General features: G+C 39.6%; 1 protein-coding gene across 1 annotated transcript in view; it reads right to left on the bottom strand.

Moving 5' to 3' along the window:
• fras1 (Fraser extracellular matrix complex subunit 1) overlaps positions 1 to 24,776 on the bottom strand; it is a 386,797-nt gene that overhangs the window by 85,480 nt on the left and 276,541 nt on the right. The window contains exons 28-30 of the mRNA XM_062981362.1: positions 22,520 to 22,846; positions 11,498 to 11,660; positions 7,031 to 7,209 (exon numbers count right to left, since the gene is read on the bottom strand). Of these exons, the coding sequence (XP_062837432.1) occupies positions 7,031 to 7,209; positions 11,498 to 11,660; positions 22,520 to 22,846 (669 nt within the window). The remainder of the gene's footprint in view (positions 1 to 7,030; positions 7,210 to 11,497; positions 11,661 to 22,519; positions 22,847 to 24,776) is intronic.

Below are 24,776 nucleotides of genomic sequence, written 5' to 3'. Positions count from 1 at the left end.
CTATTATGAAGTGTTAACGTTTCTCTTCTCATAACTTTTTCTGTCTCCATTATATCACCATGATTGATAACGCTTTAAAACTCAGAACTAGGATGAGCAATAAATCTTACTAAAGTGCTAATTTACTTGCACTGGTCCTGCCTGAATTGATTTTATATCATTTTATATCATTTTATGTTGCTGATTACGTTTTTTAAAAATATATTTTTGGTAGCACATGTGAACCGTAAGTTTAATTTTTTTTTCTTGTAAGTATATATTCTGTGAATGGGGCTATTGTTTTTGCTTTTGTTTCACTCATACTGTTATTAACACTACCTTGTGAAATTGGCCCTGATAAAAAGGAGAAACCTCTACTCTGTCTGGTGACAAGATTTCATCTCAAACCTATTTTGTATGTTTTTATTGCCCATACAACAATTTTATCTTAATTATATCTGAATATGATATTGTTTTGTTTTTGTGGTGGTGTGCAAAATCTGGTTAGCTAATGAAAAATAAACCTGAACTATACAAAACCACCTTGCTGCACAGGTGGCATATAATTAAAACATGATTACAATTCAGTTTTCTAATTCTCAATTAATGGATTGACAGACTAATGGTGTTTTAGCTTAGAGGCAGAGCACCCTCTGGGAGGACACTGGGAGGCCCTTCTGTAACTTTGAATAAAAACAGAGGCATACATCAGACAGCAAAGTCTCTGACAAGGAACCTACTATTTTACAAAGGCTTTTAATAACCATTCCTCTTTTTGTGCCTTATTCTTCGTATAGTTGGAGATTTTTATTTTTTTGGCCTCCAGAATTTACGTTGGGACAGTTGTGAAGTGGGCAGGAGAAATAAACTTTTAATGCCAAGTTGCCATAAGCAATGCAATAAAACAAAATCTCAGCTGTAACTAATCATCCCGAACTGACCACGAGGCCACTCCTGGATGTCTAATAATATCATGGGTCATTTGGCCCTTATCATGGAGGATGCAGTTAATGCAGTTCAGCCCAGTGCTAAGGAAATTTGGGGAATAATCTGTGGTTTGGATGAAACTCCAGAGCAGCTTTGCAGCTTGGTCACAAGGTGGACAATATGACCAGATCCAGGGCAAATTAGTCCACTGTCCACAAAGGCCACCACTGCAATCCCTGTTCATCTGCAAACAGAGAAAAGGCGGCAAATGGGATCCATGTCATTGTTGCCATTGGAGAAAGCTGCAAAGCTCCAAAACAGCTCCTGGCCAATGTGGGCAACCAAAGCTGGAAGTAATCACAGAGTCACCCCAGAGGACATAGCCAATACCTAAAGGGAACATCTACACACACTGTAATGAAAATCCTAGAAATTTCCTAGAGAGTTATTCTCTCTAGGAATTGGCTAGGTCCTTCATGACAATTCTACATTAACTTCCAGTTAATGTTGATTAAAAAGGTCAACTAGAGGACATAAAGATTCCTCGATTGACCATATTACTTCATATACACTTGTGCAGGTTGAACTCATGTATAAATCAAAGGCAAGTTTCAGAGCTAAAATAACGATTTTTGATATGACCTGTGTATAAATTGAGAGCAGAGAGGGGAAAGCACCAGTTGTTCATTTCAGTAAGACTTGTCATTATCCACAGTTTCTTGTATCCCCTGTGGATAAGGGAGTCATACTGTATTATGAAACTAGTTGGTCCACACCATAAAGACCTCATCACACCAGAGCAGGCATGGGCAAACTTTGGCCCTCCAGGTGTTTTGAACTTCAACTCTCATCCATAGGCTGTTAGAAATTGTGGAAGTTGAAGTCCAAAACACCTGGGGGGCGAAAGTTTTCCCATGCCTGCACTAGAGCATTTATCTACTTTAAATCCAGTTGCTGCCTCCTGCAGAGTTCTGGAGTTTGTAGTTTAGGGAAGGACTTTTAAATTGCTCAGCCAGATAGGTCTTGGTGCTCTCAAAACTGCAAACCCTAGAATTTTGCAGGAGGCAGAAACTGGATTGAGAGTGGATAGATGCTCTAATGTGATAAAGTACTAAATAAGTGGAGAGAATGGCGGCAGTATCACTGAGGTCAGACTAGGATCTGATCCCATCATGTCAAAGAATAACTTTCTGAATAGCCTTTTCTTGCCATATCTATGATAATTTCTGAAAACATGCTAGAATGTTTTTGTTTATTTTCTTTTGAGGTGCATGTGCCTCATTATCAAGCCCCTTCTGCTTCATTGTCATGACAAGTGTTTCCATCAAAGATCACTCTAGTTTTAGATAGACTTGCAGAAGCTGTGGAAGTCTCCAAAGACAAAGCTGATGGAGGCAATGCAGCAGGGAACAGATGCCTCAGTCCCCTTATGCCTCAGTGAAGGATCTAGAAAGACAAGATAACTCTTTTGGATTTGTCAAACTCCCTCTTCAACAGCTTCAACATTAATCCTAAAGACGTTTCTTGAAAACCGAGGGAAGCTTCGAAGTTAACAACTGTAACATTAGCAAGAGTCTCAAGCAGATGCCTAGGGAAGCCATAAAAAAGGCTGATTTTCAGCAGCATGCTCGGCCGCATTGTATGAACTTTCTAATTGAAATGCTTTAAGCTGGGAGACCCTATTTCACAGAGCTCATGGGGTAAAACCTTGCCAATATATACAGGTTGCAGGATGAAATGTGCAGAGTTGATAATTAGGAAGGAGTAATAATAAAAACAACTAATTTTAGATGCAACAGGACTGTTTTTCTCCAGCTCATATATCAAGTTCTTCCTTCTCTGGTTTGTTGCCATTTGGAATCCAGATACCCATTAAGTTTCAAAGTAGGTCATCATGCATTACTGCAGATATTTCCCCTTTCCATTATGAATTTTGCCAAGCAATTAGCAGATCAATTGCTGGCCATCATAGTGAAAGACTGGTTTGGAAGCCTTGCCGCCTCATTGCCTGCCAACATAAAAATAACTGGGACATGTGAGACAGACCATGTAAACACACTTCAAATCTGCGAGAAGAGAATCTCTTAGGAGGGTTTTCAGGTCCTGCAAGATCTCAAATTCTGCAGAAATGACCAAACCTCTGGAAATACTCAAATGGCAGGCCAGCAGCCATTGCAAGGGGAGAATTTTAATTCCATCACACTGGTTGCATTATTCAGCCTGGATCAAGGAGAATTGACACCAGCTGCACTTGCAAAATAATCCCCTCTCCAGCATTTAGTGAATATTTTATATAATTTTGCAGAAAGACACACAACAAATAACAACTAGACAACTGTTATTCAAAACGCTACTAATATATAAGCACCAATACTAGACACTATCACTATACTACTCTAACCCCACCACAAAAATACAAAAAAAGTGATTCTTCACCCTCCAATACAAAGAACTAAATCTAAAAACTTCTTACATTTCTCTAGAATGTCAAACTACAATATTTGTCTCCTGACTAAGAGAAAACCATTCCATATTTTATATATATAATATAATATAATATCTTCGAATCATGTGACCATAATTCTTCCCTTGCTTTCCATCCAGTCCTTTACAATGTAATCCCATGATTTCTCCCTAATCAAACTGGATAATCGGTCCACTGCAGTTATTTCAAAGACCTTTAGAATCCTACTATTTCTGAGCCTATAACAATTTTGTAGATATCCTATAGTGAATCTGCTCAAATCTCACAACATTAAATTGTTCATTAGATATCACCAAGTAAAAGAACACTGGACCACCTTCCAATATTTCTTCCAATATTTCTTTAGCAGTAACACATATTCACCACACATCAACATATATTCTGGCTGCATTATACATCATTATACATCCTAGAAATTTGGTGTATATTTCCAAATTGTAACTGAAAACATAGGACTTTAGCACTCTCACAGAATAAGCTTTCTGGACCTTAAATAAGACACATCCCTTATGATAAGAGACATCTGGAAATTATAACTACAGGATTCTGATGCCATGTTTCTTAGACAAACTGACAAGACAAGAGAATGTCGGCTGGTATGGGGCAACTTCCTTTTACATGAAACATCTTGTTTGAATGACACTTTCAGGACCAGAGGTAACAAAGAAGGATCTTGAACAGGGCCCACTGATTGACACATGACACACAGAAGACTTATCAGACCCAATGGATAAAGTGATGGGACAATTCAAGCTTGAGAAACCGAAAAAGATGCTCGCTAAAAAAGCAAATTGCTCAAATCCAAGGACAGAACATTTCTAACAAAGGAACTACTGTGGCACATGATAATAAACTATGGGGAAGTTGGGACTTGCAGGCATATAAATTCATGTTGCCACCATAACAATCATTCAACTCTAGATCTTCCCAAATGCTACACTGCACAAGCAGAGGTGACCTATTTGGGTGCGTCACAGAAACCACAAAGAAAAAGCATGCTGCCTTTAATATTGGAGGAAACACGTAACCACTGTGATCAGTAACCATTGAAGACTTTATTTTCTGTTTGTGTAATTCCCTTTTAAAGTTCTCCAATCACTACATCCTATGACAGCAACTACACATAGTGTGAAGAAATACTTCCTTGTATCTATCTTGCATCTCCCTCTATCCAGCTTGCCTGGATATTCTAGAAATATGAGAAAGACAGATGACCCCGGGCTGTGGTGGAGGCTCCTTCTTTGGAGGCTTTTAAGCAGAGGCTGGATGGCCATCTGTCGGGGGTGCTTTGAATGCGATTTCCTGCTTCTTGGCAGGGGGTTGGACTGGATGGCCCATGAGGTCTCTTCCAACTCTACTATTCTATGATTCTATGACCATCTCCGTATTCATTTTCTCCATAACATACATAATTTCATAGACCACTAAGGTGTCCTCCTCTCCTGCCCTTTCTTCCAAGCTAAGGATATCTAAAGCTGCCTAAATACCCCAAAGTTTTAGATCTCAGAAGCCAACTAGGGTCAGCTTTGGTTAGTACTTGGATGGGAGACAGCCAACAACTACCAGATGCTGTAGGCTATGTTTCAGAAGAAGGAACTGGAAAATCCACCTTTGAGTTTTCTTGCCTAAGAAAATGCTATGAAATCTATGGGACCACCACAACTTGACTGTCAACTTGAAGGTACACACATGTATGAAAATCCCCAAACATTTAAATCTGATGGTTGTTGTGTGTTTTCCGGGCTGTATGGCCATGTTCCAGAAGTATTCTCTCCTGACATTTCGCCCACTTCTATGGCAGGTATGCTCACAACCTCTGAGGATGCCTGCCATAGATGTGGGCGAAACGTCAGGAGAGAATACTTCTGGAACATGGCCATACAGCCCGGAAAACATACAACAACCCTGTGAGCCCGGCCATGAAAGTTTTCGACAACACGTTTAAATCTGAGATGGGGAATACCAGCTTTCCAATAATTTCTTATCAATTCCACTGATACAGCCACTGGTAAAGACTGTGGAAGTTTTAACCCAAACAATGAGTACAACTGAAGTTCCTATGCCTCATTTAAGACTTTTCTTACATAAGAGCTGCTCCCATGCTGTGATCCTTATGATTATCCCCTTCCTCCGCTTTCCCCAGATTTACAATATGCCTTTTTGCCATGCTAAACCCATGGAAAATGGTGGAAGTGGTGTGGGAGCCAAGGTAAGTAAATAACACATTCATAAATTGACATGGGGAATCTATTTTACGAAAGGTCATTGGTAATGCAGCTCCCAAAATGCTAACAAAAATCATTCATCTGTATTTTTCCTGCAGCGGCAATCTATTCATTACGAGCCTGGCAGATGGATTATTGCCCTGTGCAAGGATCCACCTAACTGTGACGTCTTGCCGCCAGTATATTTTGCCAAACAATTATGACTACTGCAGAAAGGTGCTACTGCATAAAAAACCAAAACAGAACTCCCCCAAGTCATGCAAAATTCATACAAGCTAACAGCAACACAGCCATTAAATTAAAGATTAGCTTGTTCAACATCCGGCACTTCAACACTTCCTCATTATCACTTATGTTAATTACCTCAGAAATTACCTTAATTGCCTCCCCTGTGTTACAGTAATAGCTTTGACGCGGTAAACCAAAATGTACAAAATATTGCATGCAAGCATTCGAGTTAGCTTAGCCTTTCAGGAGAGTGTTAAACCTTCCAGGCAAGAGAGAGGAGCTTGTCAAAAAAGCACTGCAGGTTACGTATCCATCACCTGAAACATTTAGCACCAAAAGTGTTTGGGATTTTGGATAGTTTTGGGGGGGGGGGATTTTCATATGTGTACAAAAGGAGTTGTAATTGAACCCAAGTCTAAACATAAAGGTAATGGTAAAGATTTTCCCCTGACGTTAAGTCCAGTCATGTCCGACTCTGGGGGTTGGTGCTCATCTCCATTTCTAAGCTGAACAGCGGGTGTTGTCCATAGACACCTCCAAGGTCATGTGGCCAGCATGACTGTATGGAGCGCCATTACCTTTCCACCGGAGCGGTACCTATTGATCTACTCACATTTACATGTTTTCAAACTGCTACGTTGGCAGAAGCTGGGGCTAACAGCGGGAGCTCACCCTGCTCCCTGGACTCAAACCACTGATCTTTCAGGCAGGAAGTTCAGCAGCTCAGTGCTTTAACCCACTGTGCCACTGGAGGCTCTGTCTAAACATAAAAGCCATTGATTTTTCATACACATCTGATACTGATAGCCTGTAATTTTATACATAATATTTTCAAAAAACCTTAGGCAAGAAACAACACTTTTGTACACTGAATGATAGGAAAACAAATGTGTCACTCTCTCAGCCACTTGTGTGCACCATTTTGAAATTTGGAGTATTTCAGAATTCTGGGCGAGGGGTACTCAACTTGTACTGGCATTTCTCATCTTCAGAATTGGATTCAATGGGCCATAGTGATACATCTGCAGGAAGTTTGTAAAGAACTACTTTTATAGTGAATCCACTCATGGATTTCTGGTACGTCCCTTGTGGATAAGAGTGCAATTCCTGCTGTTTTGCAATTTAGAGAGCAAATAAAGAAGACCTTGGTGCATGTTTGGTTATATGCAGTGCAGACAAAGCCTACCTGGAAGCGGAAGGAGTCGCTCTCTGTCTCAGACCCAGAATGCCTATACCAAATGACCCCTTGGTTGATGTCCTGCTGAGTGAAAGTAGAAGTTGGAGAGGCTGCTCTGCCATCAGGTAAAGGCTGCCATCCTAACCCAGGGTCATCTGCAGGCATGGGGACCAGAAAAACCACTTCACCTGAAAAAAGGAGAAATGAACACTATTAGAATCATACAACCAACAAGTTGGGAGAGCCTACAAGGGCCATTTAGTCCAAGCCCATTCTGCCATGCAGGAACACACAGTTCTGAGAGATTGCCATCCAGCCTCTGCTAAAATACCACCAGAGAAGGAGACTCCACCAAACTTTGAGGCAACCTATTCCACTGTCAGCCTGCTCTCACCACCAGCAGGTTCTTCCTAATATCTAGCTGGAATTTCCTCCCCTATAGTTTGAATCCATTGCTCCATGTCTCTGGAACACACCTCTCTTCTCCAAGTGAAACATACTCAGCTCCCTGAGCTGTTTCTCTTAGGGCATGGCTTCAACAACTTTGATCATTTTGTTGTCGAAGGCTTTCATGGCCGGGATCACAGGGTTGTTGTATGTCTTTTGGGCTGTGTGGCCATGTTCCAGAAGTATTCTCTCCTGACGTTTCGCCCACATCTACGTATGGCAGGCATCCTCAGAGGTTGTGAGGCATGGATAAACAAGGCAAGGAAAGGAATATATATCTGTGGAGAGTCCCGGGTGTGACAAGAGTCCTTTGTCAGTTGGAAGCCAGCATTAATGTTTCAGTTAATCAACCTAATTAGCATTGGAAAGGTTTGTCTCTTGCCTGGGGGCATCCTTTGTTCAATCATTAGCCGTCTTTGGGGCTCCTCTGCCCTCAGAGTGTTGCTTCCCATCTACTGTTTTGATTTTAGAGTTTTTTTTAATACAGATAGCCAGATTTTGTTCATTTTCATGGTATCCTCCTTTCTGTTGAAGTTGTCCACATGCTTGTGGATTTCAGTGGCTTCTCTGTGTAGTCTGACATGATAGTTGTTGGAGTGGTCCAGCATTTCTGTGTTCTCATATAATATCCTGTGTCCAGGCTGGTTCATCAGGTGCTCTGCTATGGCTGATTTCTCTGGTTAAATTAGTCTGCAGTGCCTTTCATGTTCTTTAACTCATGTTTGGGCGCTGCATTTGGTGGTTGTCCACAGCTGCATGGTAGACTCCTGCAGAGGAGAGAGGATCCCTCTTGTCTTTCACTGACCATAGCATTTGTTGGATTTTCTCTGTGGGTCTGTAGATAGTTGTAGGTTGTGCTTCTTCATCAGTTTGCCTATGCAGTCAGTGGTTCCCTTGATATATGGTAAGAACACCTTTCCTCTGCGTGGATCTTTGTCTTGCCTCTCACCTCTCACTTTCTTTTTGGGCACATTCCAGCTGGTTAATACCCAGCTTTATTGCAGTGCCCAGAACTGTATTCCAGGTGAGGTCTGACCAAAGCAGAATAGAGTGGTCCTATATTTTCCTCAGTCGAGATTCCATACACCTATTGAGGCAGCCTAGAATTGTACTGATTTTTCAAAGTTCTCACATCACAGTGTTGACTCATACTCAGCTTGTGATCTACTAAGACTAGTGAAGAGCATTTCAGGCAATGGACAACCAAGAACTGCTGGCCCTTAAACCTGTGCTCCATGTTCAACCATCCCATGTGGGAACCCACTGCAGTTAACAAAACTGGGGCATTTTCCTAGGAAATGAAGGATTCCTAGCGAATGTAGTGATCCCACAATCCACCCATCCTGATTGACTGCTGGCTCACCTTAATAATAGGAGGGATAGCCCACATGCAAAACAAGTAACTTTTCTAAGCTATGAGCTGAATTCCAGGTTCAGTAACTCTGACAGAAAAATCTGAAGCCACCCAGAGGCTGTGTAATAGCCACATTTTTCAAACATTATTAAAGGTGCTTGGACAACTTTCAACAGAAATCCTATCAGGCTGGCAATAATACTGAGATTTAGTATTAGTATTGCTCCTTATAGTTGTCTGCTGGGCTGAGAGCGAGACACAACAATTCATGTCCATAATCTATTCTGACATTGCAGATTCAGATTCCATTACACTGATGTTTTGGATTCCCTTGTCTTGCTGTCCATGTTTGTGCAACTGACAGATTGAATCTCGCTGGGGTTTCTGTGATGTCTGTTTAATATCTGACTGCTAAATTATTTAAAGCACATACATCTCAATTAAATAAACCCACACACCCAGCTGATCTGGCATGTAATTGATACATCATTTTCTGCATCTTTCTTCACACTCTTTATAAAACCATGCCGCTGCAGTTAAAGTCAACTTGGATCATAGCTGTAGAAAAACAACTGAAGCAACAGCAACACCGAGACCTCCAAAAGGTAACAATATTACTATAAGGGTTGGAGCCAGTTAGTAACGCTGATATTACATTTGATTTACAATATGAATCAATAGGACTTTGATCTTTGGTAAATTGGGATTTATTAATCACACACTAAATTACCAAAACTGTGTTATTCTTGCAGATGTGTTGGACTTTAGCTCCCTGTACTGCAGTGGTTCTCAACCGGCGGGTCCCCAGGTGTTTTGGCCTACAACTCCCAGAAATCTCAGCCAGTTTACCAGCTGTTAGGATTTCTGGGAGTTGGAGACCAAAACATCTAAGGACTCACAGGTTGAGAACCACTGCTGTACTGAGTGAGTAAAACATAGGTTAAATCCAAAATACCTGGATGACCAAAGTTTGAGGCCATTGGGCGACAGGTCTCCAGCAGAAAATTCTAAGAACATCATCTTTTGCAAATCACAGGATATTTTTTGGAGTAAAGCTACAGCACTTAACGTGGTAAATGTGCAGTATGGATATACCAAATGGCCAGGAAAATAGGGAACGTAGAGGATAGGATAAATACAAAACAGGAGGACCAAAGTTTGAGGCCATTAGACTAGAACTGTTTAGTAGAGAATTTTAACCACATAACCTATAACTACAAATTGCAGAATTTTCCACAGTAGTAAATCTGGAGTATGGATACACTCAATGTCCACGAAAACAGAGGATTTGGGGAAAATACACACACACACACATACAGTAGTATCTCGCTTATCCAACCTTCGATTATCCAACATTCTGTATTATCCAATGCAGTCTGCCTTTTAGTAATCAGTGTGTTCGTAGTTAATGTTTTCAATACATTGCAATGTTTTGGTGCTAAATTTGTAAATACAGTAATTACTACATAGTGTTACAGTGTATTGAACTGCTTTTTCTGTCGATTTGTTGTAAAACATGGTGTTTTGGTGCTTAATTTGTAAAATCATAATGTAACTTGACGTTTAATAGGCTTTTCCTTAATTTCTCCTTATTATCCAACATTTTTGCTTATCCAACATTCTGCCGGCATGTTTATGTTGGATAAGCAAGGCTCTACTGTATGTATGTATGTATATATATGTGTGTGTGTGTGTGTGTGTGTGTATATATATACACACACATACACACACACACACACACATATATACACACACACATACCACACCTCTTTTTTTACTACTGTCTTATGATCTACCCTAAGGTTTATTTATTTACATCCCAAGGAGATTATATCATATGAACCTAGCTATTTCTAGTCCTGTACCTTCTATATCTGGGAGAAGGGGTTCATCCACTTACTCCAGTACTGAAGCAATAACTTCTCTGTTTGCACCATCAATTAGTTGCCAAGGAGATAATTAGGGATGATACAAGTAGAGGAATTATAACTTTAGAAAGTGGAGAGGCTGCAGGAAAAGAAGAAGCCCTGAGGATAAAATTGCTGTCTTGTACACTAATGCTTTCCATTCATAATAATTAGCAGAGAGACCCCATAGATAGAACGAAGGCACTAGCTTTTTATTTGAGCTCTCTCGGTATAAAGTGTCAGTTGTTCAGCTCTAACAAAGTGGTTTGTTTGGAAACCATAAATATATTTCAGGCAACAATGTTGTCAGATCTATAGTAGAATGGGGAAAAATACAGCATCTGGGGCATATACAGACCCCCAAAGTTATTTATGAGATCCCAAACCCTCCACCAGCATTCCAAAGCAAATTTTCACAAAAGGGAATTTGAAGGCCATTTTGGGCACATAAAACACTTTAGCTTTTAAAATTTGGGAGAAATTTGAAGAGCACAGTGACGGTGAGTATAAATCTACAACATCCTAAGAACTGCCAAAGTGAATGAATTGCTTGCAGTCCTTATTGCCTATCGAATTTTGAAACAAATTGGTAAGTTTGGCTCAACTAAACATTGCTAGGAATTTCAAGAACAGAAGATTTCATGCATCTTTTCTAAGGATGTCAATATTCCAATATTTTGTTTTACACAAGCAAGGATAAATAATTTCTACAGTTCTCTCCCTGTATATGAAGAGTTAACATTCTTTCCATGTTTAATCTCTGCTTACCATAGCGTGGCTGATCTTGAATAGTGTAGACAATTGCAGAATCGCTGACTCCAGGCATCTCAGCTTGCAGAATCCTGTTGGTGATCTGCAGCATCCCTCCCTCTGGGACCCACACCATGGGGCTGGCAACCAACCGAGGGACCTCACTGGTCTTCAAAGGGGACTAAAAGTAAATAAAATCATCAAAAAGATCTATAGATGCTAGAAACAAATTAACAGTCTGAACATTATTTAAAAGACCAGAAATATCACCACTTATCAAGCACTAGAAATAAAGCAGAAAAGTTTGAACAAACTTCCTTCTCAGTGTTCCCAGTAATTCATCTTCAATGTTAGGAGCCTCCACTGGCCTAGGGGATAAAAGCCTCATGACTTGAAGGTTGGGTTGCTGACCTGAAGGCTGCCAGGTTCAAAGCCCACCCAGGGAGAGCGCGGATGAGCTCCCTCTTTCAGCTCCAGCTCCATGCGGGGACATGAGAGAAGCCTCCCACAAGGATGGTAAAACATCAAAACATCCGGGCGTCTCCTGGGCAACGTCCTTGCAGACGGCCAATTCTCTCACTCCAGAAGCAACTCCGGTTGCTCCTGACACGAAAAAAAAAAATCTTCAAGTTTGAAATGAGACAGGAAACAAAAACAAAAAATTAGGTGGTCTTTGTATTGTTGTTTTAATTGATATTGTATTACTGTTTTATATATTTTTTATTTTGTGATTTGTATTATGTTGCTTATATTTTGTCCTTATGTTGTTTGGGCCTCTGCCCCATGTTAGCCACCCCGAGTCCCCATAGGGAGATGGTGGCGGGGTATAAATAAAGTTATTATTATTATTATTATTATTATTATTATTATTATTATTATTATTATTATTATTATTATTATTATTAACCTGAGTATATCACGCCAGGGCTTGGGAAAAGTTCCTTTTTTTGGACTGCAACTTAAAGAACTCTGCAGCCAGCATCGTCAATGAGACAGATGTCAAGATAAACCCAAACAATTTTGGGTTTAGCTTGAGATCTATCCAACTGACAGCACTATAGTGGTAACTTCATGTTGATTAGAATGAAAACCGCAGTTCTTCAACTTGGAAGAAATAACAGGGACCAGCTTGGTTGTATTTCATGTCTTCTCCAAGTTCTGTTTCTCAGTACAAAGACTCAACCAACTTGGCTGCATTCCTATCACCAACCCTGGAGAATATCTTGTGCCTCTGATCTATTGGACCCTGCATTGCTTTATGAGAAATAAGCAATAGCTGAAGTATGTGCCAAGGAATAGCCCCAGAATTGACACCATTCTCCATTCTGCTTGTAATAGAGGGAAACATTTATTATGTGAGCATCACTTCCAGATGTCCCACATGTGTTTTTCACTGCTTGGATGGTGCAATGGTTCCTACATGACTTCAGACCTTCCAGATTGTATGTGTGTGTGAAATCTCTAGTAGCACTGATGGAAGTTATGCATGGGTTGCTGTGAGTTTTCCAGACTGTATGACCAAGTTCCAGAAGCCTTCTCACAACCTGAGGATACCTGCTATAGACGTGGGCGAAACATCAGGAGAGAAGGCTTCTAGAACATGGTCATACAGCCTGGAAAACCCAATTGCCCTCAGGTACATTGATGTAGCAAGATCAGTTTACAGTCTGGGCAACTTCTGTAGTAAGATCAAGGGGAACTTCAGCAGTCAAAAGCTTTAAGACAAAACATTTGAATGCTGGTGTACAGAAATATATGCCACACAATCACAATCAGAATTGGACTAGTTCAGTCTAGAGCTTGGTAAAGCCCTTATTTTCACCTACAGCTTCCATTTCAATTACTGATGTCTGAGAATTGCAATTTCCAAGCTTTTTTCCAAGCTCTGATCAGAGCTCTTCACTGATTGATGCATAATAGAAGGAAAAAAGACATTACAATTAGCAACTAAATTTTCTGTAGATCAGTAATACCAATTAATCTATTGAAATGCGCATCACTACTCATTATCATCAACATTAATCTTTTAACACATTTCAAATCATTACAGAAGCCTAACAATCTCCATGAGCTTTACTTGGGGATGTGGGATGATGGTGATTCCAATATGCCCATTAAAACATAGGGAATCTGTTTCAAAAGTAAACTGCAAAGTTCCCTCAGCTTGAACAAACCACTGTGTTTGAAACTATCAGAAAATCATACATTTTCATAAGAAATGGGTGGCCCTCTGGGAAAGCTGAAAAAGATTATCTGGAATTATTACAGCAAAGGAGAAATTGGAGAGACTTGATATACTTTGAAGTCCTATAAGCATATAGGGTATTAAAATTGCTTTATTTAAGAATCAAAGAATATTCCTAGGTATAATATAAAAAGATGACTTAAATACCCAATGACACCAGATCCTTTCAGATCTTCAGAACTCTGAAAACCAACAAATACCAGGTGCTTTAGGCTATATTTCAGATGAAGGAACCAGCAAACACCTCTGAGTATTCCTTGCTCAAGAAAACCCTATGAAGTTCTTGGAGTCATAGGTGACTTAGAGGTACATACTCATACATAATTATCATGTACGTACATATCATATATACATACATGCCAAGGAAATGTTATCAACCAACTCTTCACTTCTTTCTACTTCTTTTCTCTTACCAACTATTTGGAAGGGACACAGTTCTGTATAGAATCACTTATGGCTGATGTGAAAATTGGGATACTTTATAACACACTCTTCATGGAGCCACCAATTGTCATAATTTTGCAAGAACAGTCCCGATTAATCCTATGTCATCCCAGTTTTTCATCTGCTTTCAAAATGTCCCATTTTCTATCTCCACCTCCCATTTTCCACCTTTGTTCCCAGCTTATGTCAATTGTTGCAAATTGTGTTTAAAGTGAAAATGTAGTTTGTATTCAATAAAGTCATCAGGGAGGAGAGGAGAGGTTCAAATCAACCTTTCCATTAGGCTCAGGCAAAAGCAAACTGCTACAGCCTCTTATATAGCTGAGAAGTTCTTCCTCCTCAATCACTTTTGCCATCATGACCACAACCTGATGTTGGGTAACATGACTCTTAGCTTTCATCAATGAGGAACTGGAAGATATGCTTCCATGCACGTTTTACCCTCTGGATGAGATGAACTGGATGAGATGAGGGAAAGGGAAGGAAGAACCCAAATATGATTATCATTAATACACACACACACACACTATCTATATATATATATATATATATATATATATATATATATATATATATATATATTGCTTTCCAAAAACTACTTTATATGGATTTTCAAAATTAACTTGCAAAGCCATTTACACAATCAGAACATAACAATATAATTATAAAAACAATAAAATATAACAAGAGAACAAATGGCTAAAATGAGAACCAGTTCTGCATCTGGCTATATAACAGCAGCCTTGATGTCTACACAAAATGATTTTTCTTTTTCTTTTGGCAATAGGCCAGGACTGGGATGGTAGGATAGTAATGAAAAACATGAACAAAGGTCTTGTTCTCATTAAGGCAGTCAACTTTCCCCTTGATTACAACATTTAAAATTGTAGGTAGGGACTCAACATAATAACAGAGAGCCAGTGTAGCAATTTAAGTGTTGAACTGCAATTCCGGAGACCAGGAGTCGAATCCCCAGAATTTTTCCTGAGGGATGGAGAAAGGAAGCCATGGCAGTTGTCTTAATGTGAAACTTCTCAAAAAACTGCAGTTGAGATTTTTCCCTACAATGTGATGGCATCTACATTTCACTGAAAGCGGATGACAGTGTGAACTAGAAATGTAAATATTGACATTATTTGTAAATTGTGACAAAAATGAATAATAGAGATATTTATTTATTTATTTACAGTATTTATATTCCGCCATTCTCACCCCAAAGGGGACCCAGCGTGGCTCACAGAACATACATATGCGACAAAAATCCAATGCCGTTTATACACTGACAAAACAGACAACTGTACATAGATAAAGATAGGTAGATAGGCTTTTCCCATCTTCAGCATCTTGGGAGGCTTGTGCTCGGTTCAGGCCACAGGGGGGTGCTGTTGCTCCATCTCCCTGCCGAAGAGCTTTTGTTTGTAAACTTCCTCTTCGATTGAATCACTGGCATTTTTTCTGGCATTTCCTTATGGGTGCCTTAAAATATCTCCCCGCTTTGGAGCAGTACCTATTTATCTACTCACATTATGCTTTCGAACCGCTACGCAGGCGGAAGCTGAGCTAAAGACCAGGAGCTCACCCTGACCCGGGCTTTGAACTGTCAACCTTTTGATTGATAAGATTTACTGAATCTGGTAGTTTAGCCTGCTGTGCTAATACCCGGCCCTTCTCCTTGCTGGGCAACATAATAATTTTTCTAACTCATTTTGTGTTTTTTTCCCCCCTCTATTTCAAAACTTTTTTTGAAAAAAAGTCACATGTTTTTTACAAAGGAAACTTTTGTGAAATGTTTGCAAACAAATTCCTGAAAAGTGAAAAACCTCACAACAGTTTAACCTTTTCCTCATGGGATATCTCAACATATTGAAATGCTCTTTCTCATCAAGGAAAGAAAATATTCTTTGCAATCCTGGCACAGATGGCAAAGCACACATGAATATATTTCTGGGAGACACAAAGGAATATTTTTTAAAGAAAGGGAAGGTGATCTGCATATGCTCATGGATAATTTGCCTTTGTCGTGATAGTTTTTTTCCAAATGGATCCTCTGAATGCAGTTTCTTCAGATTTCAGAAATGGCTTCTTTAACAACCCGATTGCTTTTTGACTGAAACAGCTGAGAACACATTTTGCAGCTGCCAGAACACAGTTGAAATGGATTAAATATTATCTCAGCTCTGTTAGTGCTTTCCATTATTGCTTTGATGTTCACATGTTCGTACCATTTTACAATGTGGATCTTTTTTCAAAGACGTTTATTATTCTTTAAGCCATTTTTGCTGAAATTCTGCAAACATCCTTTGAAACCAGGACACACTCCACCGAAATGGTTCCGTCACTCATTTTAATAAGCCTCGTGTTCTCAGATTAAGAACACGGGTATGGAAAAGAGAAACCCTCCAGCTAGGGTTATACCAGGATCTGTAACAGCTTTTGGATAAAAACCAAGAAGGAGAAAAGAAGAAAGGAGGTGGAGGAGAGAGGGGAGAGAAAGAAATCTTCTTTTATGTATGTCTAGACACTGCTTCTCCAGGAATAAACCTGGCATCTGGTTTTTGCCTCCCAAGGCTATTGTGGAAAGGTGATCATTAGGCTATGGCAGAAACTGGGCATGTGCCAGCCGTACTTCAGAGTCAAACCTCTCTCACACCAGAGCAGCTTTCCTTGCTCTCTTTCCCAAACTGTTGCAAAATGAGACAAGCAAGTGTAGAATTGGCTAATAAAGCAAATTATATTCAGCAATTCACCTTCATCATTTTTTGGTGCAAAGCCCGCGTGATCAACAGAAAGGGGATATAATGTTCTCAACAGCTCAATAGAATCAAGCATCCATCACTCTGCTGCTATATAAAGAAGATAGATAGAGATCTACTGATATATCTCTGGGCCACTAGCAGTAGATCCATATACTTCCTGACTCCTACCAGTCAAGTGGATAAAGCAACATACATGAAGGTGTGAGTTATGGTTTGAAGCATCACTTGAATGACCGTTGATTATGGGAAGAGATTAAATTGAGTGATAAAGTATGTCTGTCAGGTGAATTAGCGTCACAGGCTTAATTTCTGTCTGAAACTCTTGGTGAGTCTTTTGGTGCATCCACACATTAGAATTAATGCAGTTTGACACCACTTTAACTGCCCATGGTTCAGTACTATAGAAGCCTGGGAGCTGTAATTTGTTGAGGCACCAGCACTCTTTGCAGAGAAGGATAAAGACATTGTAAAACTACAACTCCCATAATTCCATAGAATTGAGTCATGGCATTTAAAATTATGTTAAACTGTATTAATTTGACAGTGTAGATGCACACGTTTCTCACCAACTCATTCTTTATAAACATAACTTTCCAATTGGACCCCCACAGTTTTACAACAATAATAGTTAACCTTTTGTACTTGCCACCTATCTTAATCTTAGTATTCCTCATCTGGAAAATGGGGATAACCAACTGGTAGCCTTTGACCTGGCTTTGTGCAGCACTCCCAGCCCCAGATTGCAACAAATGAGGTGTAAGCTTATATTTGACTATACATTTTATAGCTCTAATGCACAGGCAGTAATTGGCTCAACTATTTCCACCCTCCACTCTATTCTCTTGTTAGTAGAATGGGGGATTCCTATTATAAAACAGGAGCAGACCCCAGTCTGCTCATTCCTATAACAGGGCATGGCACTGTTCACACTCAGACCCTTTCCACACAACTGAATAAAATCCCACATTATCTGCTTGGAATGGGAGTATATGGCAATGTAAACTCATATAACCCAGTTCAAAGCAGATGTGGGATTTTCTGCCTTGATATCCTGGGTTATATGACTGAGTGGAAAGCCCCATAGTTCCACAGAATAAAATCAGGAATCTTCAGAAAGGCCAGAGGAAAGCAAAAATATTGTCCCCCTGGGAAACTCCTGCAATGTGCAGCCTTTGGATTATTGAATATAGTTAGGAAACAACAGAACAAATCCATAACAATATTTAGAAGAAGTTTCCATCATCTTTTTTTAAGAAAAAAGAAGACAAAGCCAATCCAAACAACTTTAAATCAATGTGGAGAAAGTTTTCTTTTCAATGGGAATTAAAAGCAGAGGAAGTAGAACAATGTCACTCACAGATAACCACTTTTGGACACTCTATCTTACAAAGATTTACAAGTTTTGTATTATATTCATTTTATTGCATTTTGCTTCATCCTACACTGAATTACAGGTCTCATATCAGGACAAAAAGGGGGCATAAATTTCAAATGAATGAGTGAAAAGAGGGACACACCTCAGGAGGTCCATAAAATGGATACCAAATAAAATACAGTAGAGTCTCACTTATCTGGTTGGACTGGATGGCCCATGAGGTCTCTTCCAACTCTACTATTCTATGATCTTACATAAACAGAACGTTGGATAAGCAAAAATGTTGGATAATGAGAGATTAAGGAAAAGCCTATTAAACATCAAATTACGTTACGATTTTACAAATTAAGCACCAAAAACATCATGTTTTACAACAAATTGACAGAAAAAGTAGTCCAAAACACAGTAACGTTATGTAGTAATTACTGTATTTATGAATTTAGCACCAAAAATCACAACATATTGAAAATATTGACTAAATATTGACTATTAACAAATCAACTACAAATAAAGATAGAACTGCATAAAATGAACGTTCAGTAGCAACATTGTCAAAAATTAAATCCATAAAAAGTTCAATGCTTGCTGCCTAGAGAAAAAGCTGTGGATCGGGGCGGGAGGCAAACTACATTGGATAAACCAGAATGTTGGATAAGCGAATGTTGAATAAGTGAGACTCTACTGTAGAACTAAGTCTTGGCCTGGCTGGGGATAATGGGTGTTTGAGTATCAGATATCTTGGGAGCCTCAAGCTGGGGAAGATGGATCCTAGCAAAACAACTGGACTGAATGGCATACTAAGAAATAACAAAAAGAGCTCTGCATTTATGCAAATCAAAATCAAACTTAACAAATTCACACTCACAAACTTTTACTAAAAAATTATACAAGATGGATGAATCATTGTTGTTCTTGAAATACAAAAATAGAACTTCCATATTCAGAGGCAGCCTACCCCTGGTTTTCAAATGCCTTGAGAGCTGCCACTCTGGTTTGTCTCCACAAGATTCAAAATAGAAGGCAATTTTGTTGCCAAGCACACGGGATGCTGCTCTGTTGCAGCATGTCCAAATTAAATGAAAATTTCTTTGTTATTAAATGCTCTACAAATCTACAAGGAATCAAAGTGAGAACAAGCAACCCCCTTGCCGCATGCAAAGGCCTCTCTCAGCTGCAGGGATTGGCAGGCAATGAAAGCTAAGCCGTATTGTTGTAATTTTGTCTGCAAACCACAAAAGCTAATATACAAGTTATTACAAACCAGCTGTAAGCAGAATGGGGAGCTGCAGGAGAGGTCCCCACACTGCCACACACATTCCCTCCCTTTTGCATAGAATGTGATACAAATGAAAAATCCAAAAGTAAAGTCCAAAAATAGAAACCACACTACACAATTCCTCAGCAAGGGAAGCAAAATGCTCTAGATCCTTCCCCAAAACATGGTGACACTTTACCCCACTTAAAACTAGAAGTGTGAAATTATACTCCCCCCAAATGTAAAGGATTCTCATTCTCCAAACATATTCATGTAACATCAAAGTCTCCTATTTATGATGACCTCAATGAGTTTTATAGGGCTTTCTTAGGCAAGGAACATTCAGAGGTGATTTGTCATGCTCCTAGCATTTTGCAACTCCGTCAGTATGAAAAGATCCTCTTGTTTTGACAAGCTTTCAGTTTTGGTTGACTTCAATAGAATCACATTGAGTGTGTTGTTTGTAGTATGTAATGTGTATTTTACGTGTTTTCATATTTTAACCATAGTGTTTTAATCAAATGTATGGCTTAATAAAACAACAAAGGCTTGGAACGATTACTGAAGAAAGTCAAGGAAGAAAGTGCAAAAGCAAGTTTACACAACATTAAGAAGTCAAAACATAAACACCACAGATGGTTTACATGACTTTAAAGTAGGCAATAAAGACATTAAAATAATTTAAGGTTTACTATTGCTTGTCTCAGTCATAAATAAGAATGGGGGCTGCATGAAGAAATCATAAGACCACTAAAATTCAGAAGGGCCACCATGAAGGAACTAGACAAAGATGCAAAGGTATATCATAGAATCATAGAGTTGGAAGAGACCTTGTGGGCCATCCAGTCCAACCCTTGCCAAGAAGCAAGAAAATTGCACTCAAAGCACCCCTGACAGATGGCCATCCAGCCTCTGTTTAAAAGCCTCCAAAGAAGGAGCATCTACCACACTCCAGGGCAGTGAGTTCCACTGCTGAACAGCTTTCACAGTTAGGAAGTTTCTCCTAATGTTCAGGTGGAATCTCCTTTTGTGTAGATTGACACCACTGTTCCGCGTCCTAGTCTCCAGGGCAGCAAAAAACAAGCTTTCTCCCTCCTCCCTATGACTTGCCCTCACATATTTATACATGGCTATCATGTCTCCTCTCAGCCTTCTCTTCTGCAGAAGAGAATACTAAATTTAAGATTGTCCATGTTATTGAATTACACATTTCTATGTATGGTTGTGAAAGCTGAACAGTGAAAAAAGCTGATAGGAAGAAAACCAGCACACATGAAAAGTGGTCCTAGAGGAGAGAGGACAAATAAATGGGTCTTACAGCAAGTCAAGCCCTAATTCTCTCCAGACTAAACTGAGGCTATCATACTTTGGACATATTGTTAGGCCCACTAGATAAGTCAGTAAAGCTTGACAAGGTGGAAGGCAGAAGGGGAAGAAGAAGACTACAGTATAGATGGATAGATTCAACCCAGGAAGCCACAGGCATGAATTTTCAAGACCTGAGCAGAGGTGTTGAGGACAGGGTGACTTGGAGTTCTCTCATTCATAGATCACTTAAATCAGTGTGGTCCAACCTTTAGTTACCCGAGGGCCAATCAAACTTTAGTATAGGAATGTGAGGGACAGAGACATTCCAGAAAGAAAATGTTTCTTAAAATTTTAAAGCAGTAAGAAGGGTAAACGATTGTTTTCTAAATGTTAAATTAAAATATTTTTCCAGTAAGATGGGCAAGGGCCAACAAAAATGAATTGGTGGGCCTCATGCAGTCTGCAGGCTGCAGAGTGGACCACACTGACTTAAATCAAAGTTAACAGCAAAGCACACAACTATTCTCACTCACATGGCTAAAGATTTATATGGATGTCATGTTTAATTCGGGCCCCTGGTGGCAAAGCGTGTTAAAGCGCTGAGCTGCTGAACTTGCGGACCAAAAGGTCCCAGGTTCAAATCCCGGGAGCGAAATGAGCGCCCGCTGTTAGCCCCAGCTCCTGCCACCCTAGCAGTTTGAAAACATGCAAATGGGAGTAGATTAATAGGTACTGCTCCAGCCGGAAGGTAACAGTGCTCCATACAGTCATGCCGGCCACATGACCTGGAGATGTCCAGGGCCGGGCTGTGGCGCAGGCTGTTGAGCAGCCTGCTGCAATAAATCACTCTGACCATGAGGTCATGAGTTCGAGGCCAGCCCGTGGCGGGGTGAGCACCCGTCAATTAAAAATAAAAATTATTGCTGACCTAGCAACCCGAAAGATAGTTGCATCTATCAAGTAGGAAATAAGGTACCACTTATAAAAGTGGGGAGGCAAGTTTAACTAATTTACAACTTGGAATGAGGAAGTGCCGTCAGAATGGATGATGAAGCAGCTGCTCCCCCCTGTGGCCAGAATCAAACATCCCCTCAGGAGAAGGTTAAATTGCCTCTGCATCTGTCTGTCTGTCTCTGTCTCGGTTCGATGTGTATATTGCCTCTGCGTTTGTCTGTCTCTGTTTGATGTGTTTATGGGCATTGAATGTTTGCCGTATGTGTGTATAATGTGATCCGCCCTGAGTCCCCTTTGGGGTGAGAAGGGCGGAATAAAAATACTGTAAATAAATAAATAAATAAATAAATAAATAAATAAATAAATAAATAAATGTCTATGGACAACGCCGGCTCTTCGGCTTAGAAATGGAGATGAGCACCAACCCCCAGAGTTGATCACGACTGGACTTAACGTCAGGGGAAACCTTTACCTTTACCCACATGTTTAATTCATATAGCCTCCACTCTGTTAGAGGCTCCCACACAACCACAATTACAGTCATTATAATATATGCAAGGTCTTGTTGAAACCGCATTTGTATGCATATAATCCTTGCAAATACATCCCACTGAATCTAAGACCCAATTTATTTCTATGGACACACTCACAGGGCTACAAAGCATGCCTTTCTGGAGGGAACTGATATCACAACAGCACTTACCTTTGGAACAATCTTGATGTGGAAGAGTATATTCTGAAAGTAGTAACCATCACTGGCTTGCAGGAGCACCATGTCTTCTAAACTGTTGGATCCATCATGGATGTAATGCACTAGGCCCTCTGAAAGGTCACTCAGTTGGAAAGTACTCATCACTGATGGCATCTCCGCAGGAAGCTTCGCTATCCGCCCGTGATGCGGGGGATCTAAAATGGTCACTGTCACATCCTGGGGGTTATCATCATCTCGAATATCGAGCAAAAGTTTGGTGATGGCTCTACTTTCCCCTTTGCCAAGAGAAAGAACCTCGTTCCGCAGCACATGAGGGGGCTGAAATAGAAAGACCCAGGACTCAATTCCTTGGTTATCGATAGCAAAGTGTATATTATCCATCACAACTTCAACTCCGTGGGCTGCAAAGTTTGGTAAATACAAATGAGCATGTATTTATGCTTGCTTGGTTTTAATCAATGTTTATACCTACAAGAATGGCAGAGGAGAAGGAATGAGTTTGTAAATCCACTGGTTTCAAATGGATTCAGGACGGAGTGTAAGGAGAGACTATGAAAGAAGGGGTGAGATTTTAAATGCAACAAGCTGAGCAGGAAGTGGAAGGTATAAATAAAAGACAGTATCATTTCAGATGCAGATCAGGAATTGCACTTTTGCAGGCTTCCCTACAGAAAAACAAAAAGTGCATGAGAACAAGGAAAGAGATTTCCCTAAATAAATGGGTTAGCTAATCCTCTGCACCAATTCAGCATCTGAAATAAAGGGTTAAGCTGTTGCTTAGAGGAATTCTTTTTTCAATAAAATAAAATAAAATATGGGTCAACTTAACATTCTACAATGCCAGTTTAGGAGAAAAGCATTTGAAATGAAGGGAAGCGGGAACACAAGAAGGGGAAGAATTACACAAGTCCTTCACATTTTATACTTTAAACAGTTCTGATGCCTGAACAAAGAATATTAATGCTGCTGTCATGTACAGTTCAGTCCTAAGAAGCAAAATACAAAAGGAAAGGAGAAGGAAGAAGAAATGGAGAAAAGTGAAGGACGAAGGGAGTTTTAAAGAGTCTTTACATTAGCAAAGTATCTAAATTCAGGCCCGGCTCTATCATTAGGCAGAGTTAAGCTGCTTCTGGTGACAAATATTGGCTGCCATTTTTAAAATCATGTCAAAAGCGACTTGAGAACATACTGCAAGTCGCTTCTGTTGTGAGATAATTGGCTGTCTACAGAGATGTTGCCCAGGGAATGCCTGGATGTGTTACTGGGAGGCTTCTCTCATGTCCCCACAAGTTAGAGCTGACAGATGGGAGCTCACCCTATCTCACGGATTCAAACTGGCAAACTTCAGATCAGCAACCCAATCTTCAAGTCAGCAGTTCACAAGGGTTTAACCCATTGTGCCACCGTGGCATGAAAAGGAAGCAAATTGTTATTTTTCTTGATCACAATGTATTAAATATCATTAAACATTGTATTATATACAATAAACAAATATAAATTTCAGATAAATGGTTACAAATGACAATCAAACTGTTGCATTCACAGTATGATGAATGGTAGTTATATTCACAATGTAATAGACTTTCTTGGTTATTTTCTTGTTTCTTCATAAAAGAGTAGACTCCTGATCCACAACTGGTTTCGACTACCTATAGTCTTCGTCTGGTGGTAGGGTTTTTGTTATTTAGTTCAAACAATTCAAGAATGTACTTAATAAACCGTAAAGTCTTTCATAGATACTGTGGAACAAAGCGTTCTGTTTCAAATCAATGATACTCTCCATTCAGGTTTTATTCTACTGCGAGTAACCGGTTGTGGATCAGGAGTCTACTCTTCTTTTATGAAGAAACAAGAAAATAACCAAGAAAGTTTATTACATTGTGAATGTAACTACCATTCATCATACTGTGAATGCAACAGTTTGATTGTCATTTGTAACCATTTATCTGAAATTTATATTCGTTTATTGTATATAATACAATGTTTAATGATATTTAATACATTGTTATTATTCCATTTAGTGGACACTTGTTAGTTCAAGCCCTTGGGAACCCATTTTTTCTTATAGTATTTTTCTTGATGCAAACACTTACCAGTGAGATAAAGAGGAATTTCTCAGCCTCACATGTCAGAATAACATCACTCCTTTTGATAAGAGCATCTCAAGTATCCTAATATATCTAACCAGCTTTCCATTGACAAAAGAATGCACTATACTCAATCAGACCATTGTTCACATAGTTCAGTA

Source organism: Anolis carolinensis, chromosome 5 (assembly GCF_035594765.1).
Source record: "Anolis carolinensis isolate JA03-04 chromosome 5, rAnoCar3.1.pri, whole genome shotgun sequence".
Taxonomy (NCBI): Eukaryota; Metazoa; Chordata; class Lepidosauria; order Squamata; family Dactyloidae; genus Anolis; species Anolis carolinensis.
The sequence above is the reverse complement of the archived record's forward strand: the minus strand, read 5'-3'. Positions and strand labels throughout refer to the sequence as shown.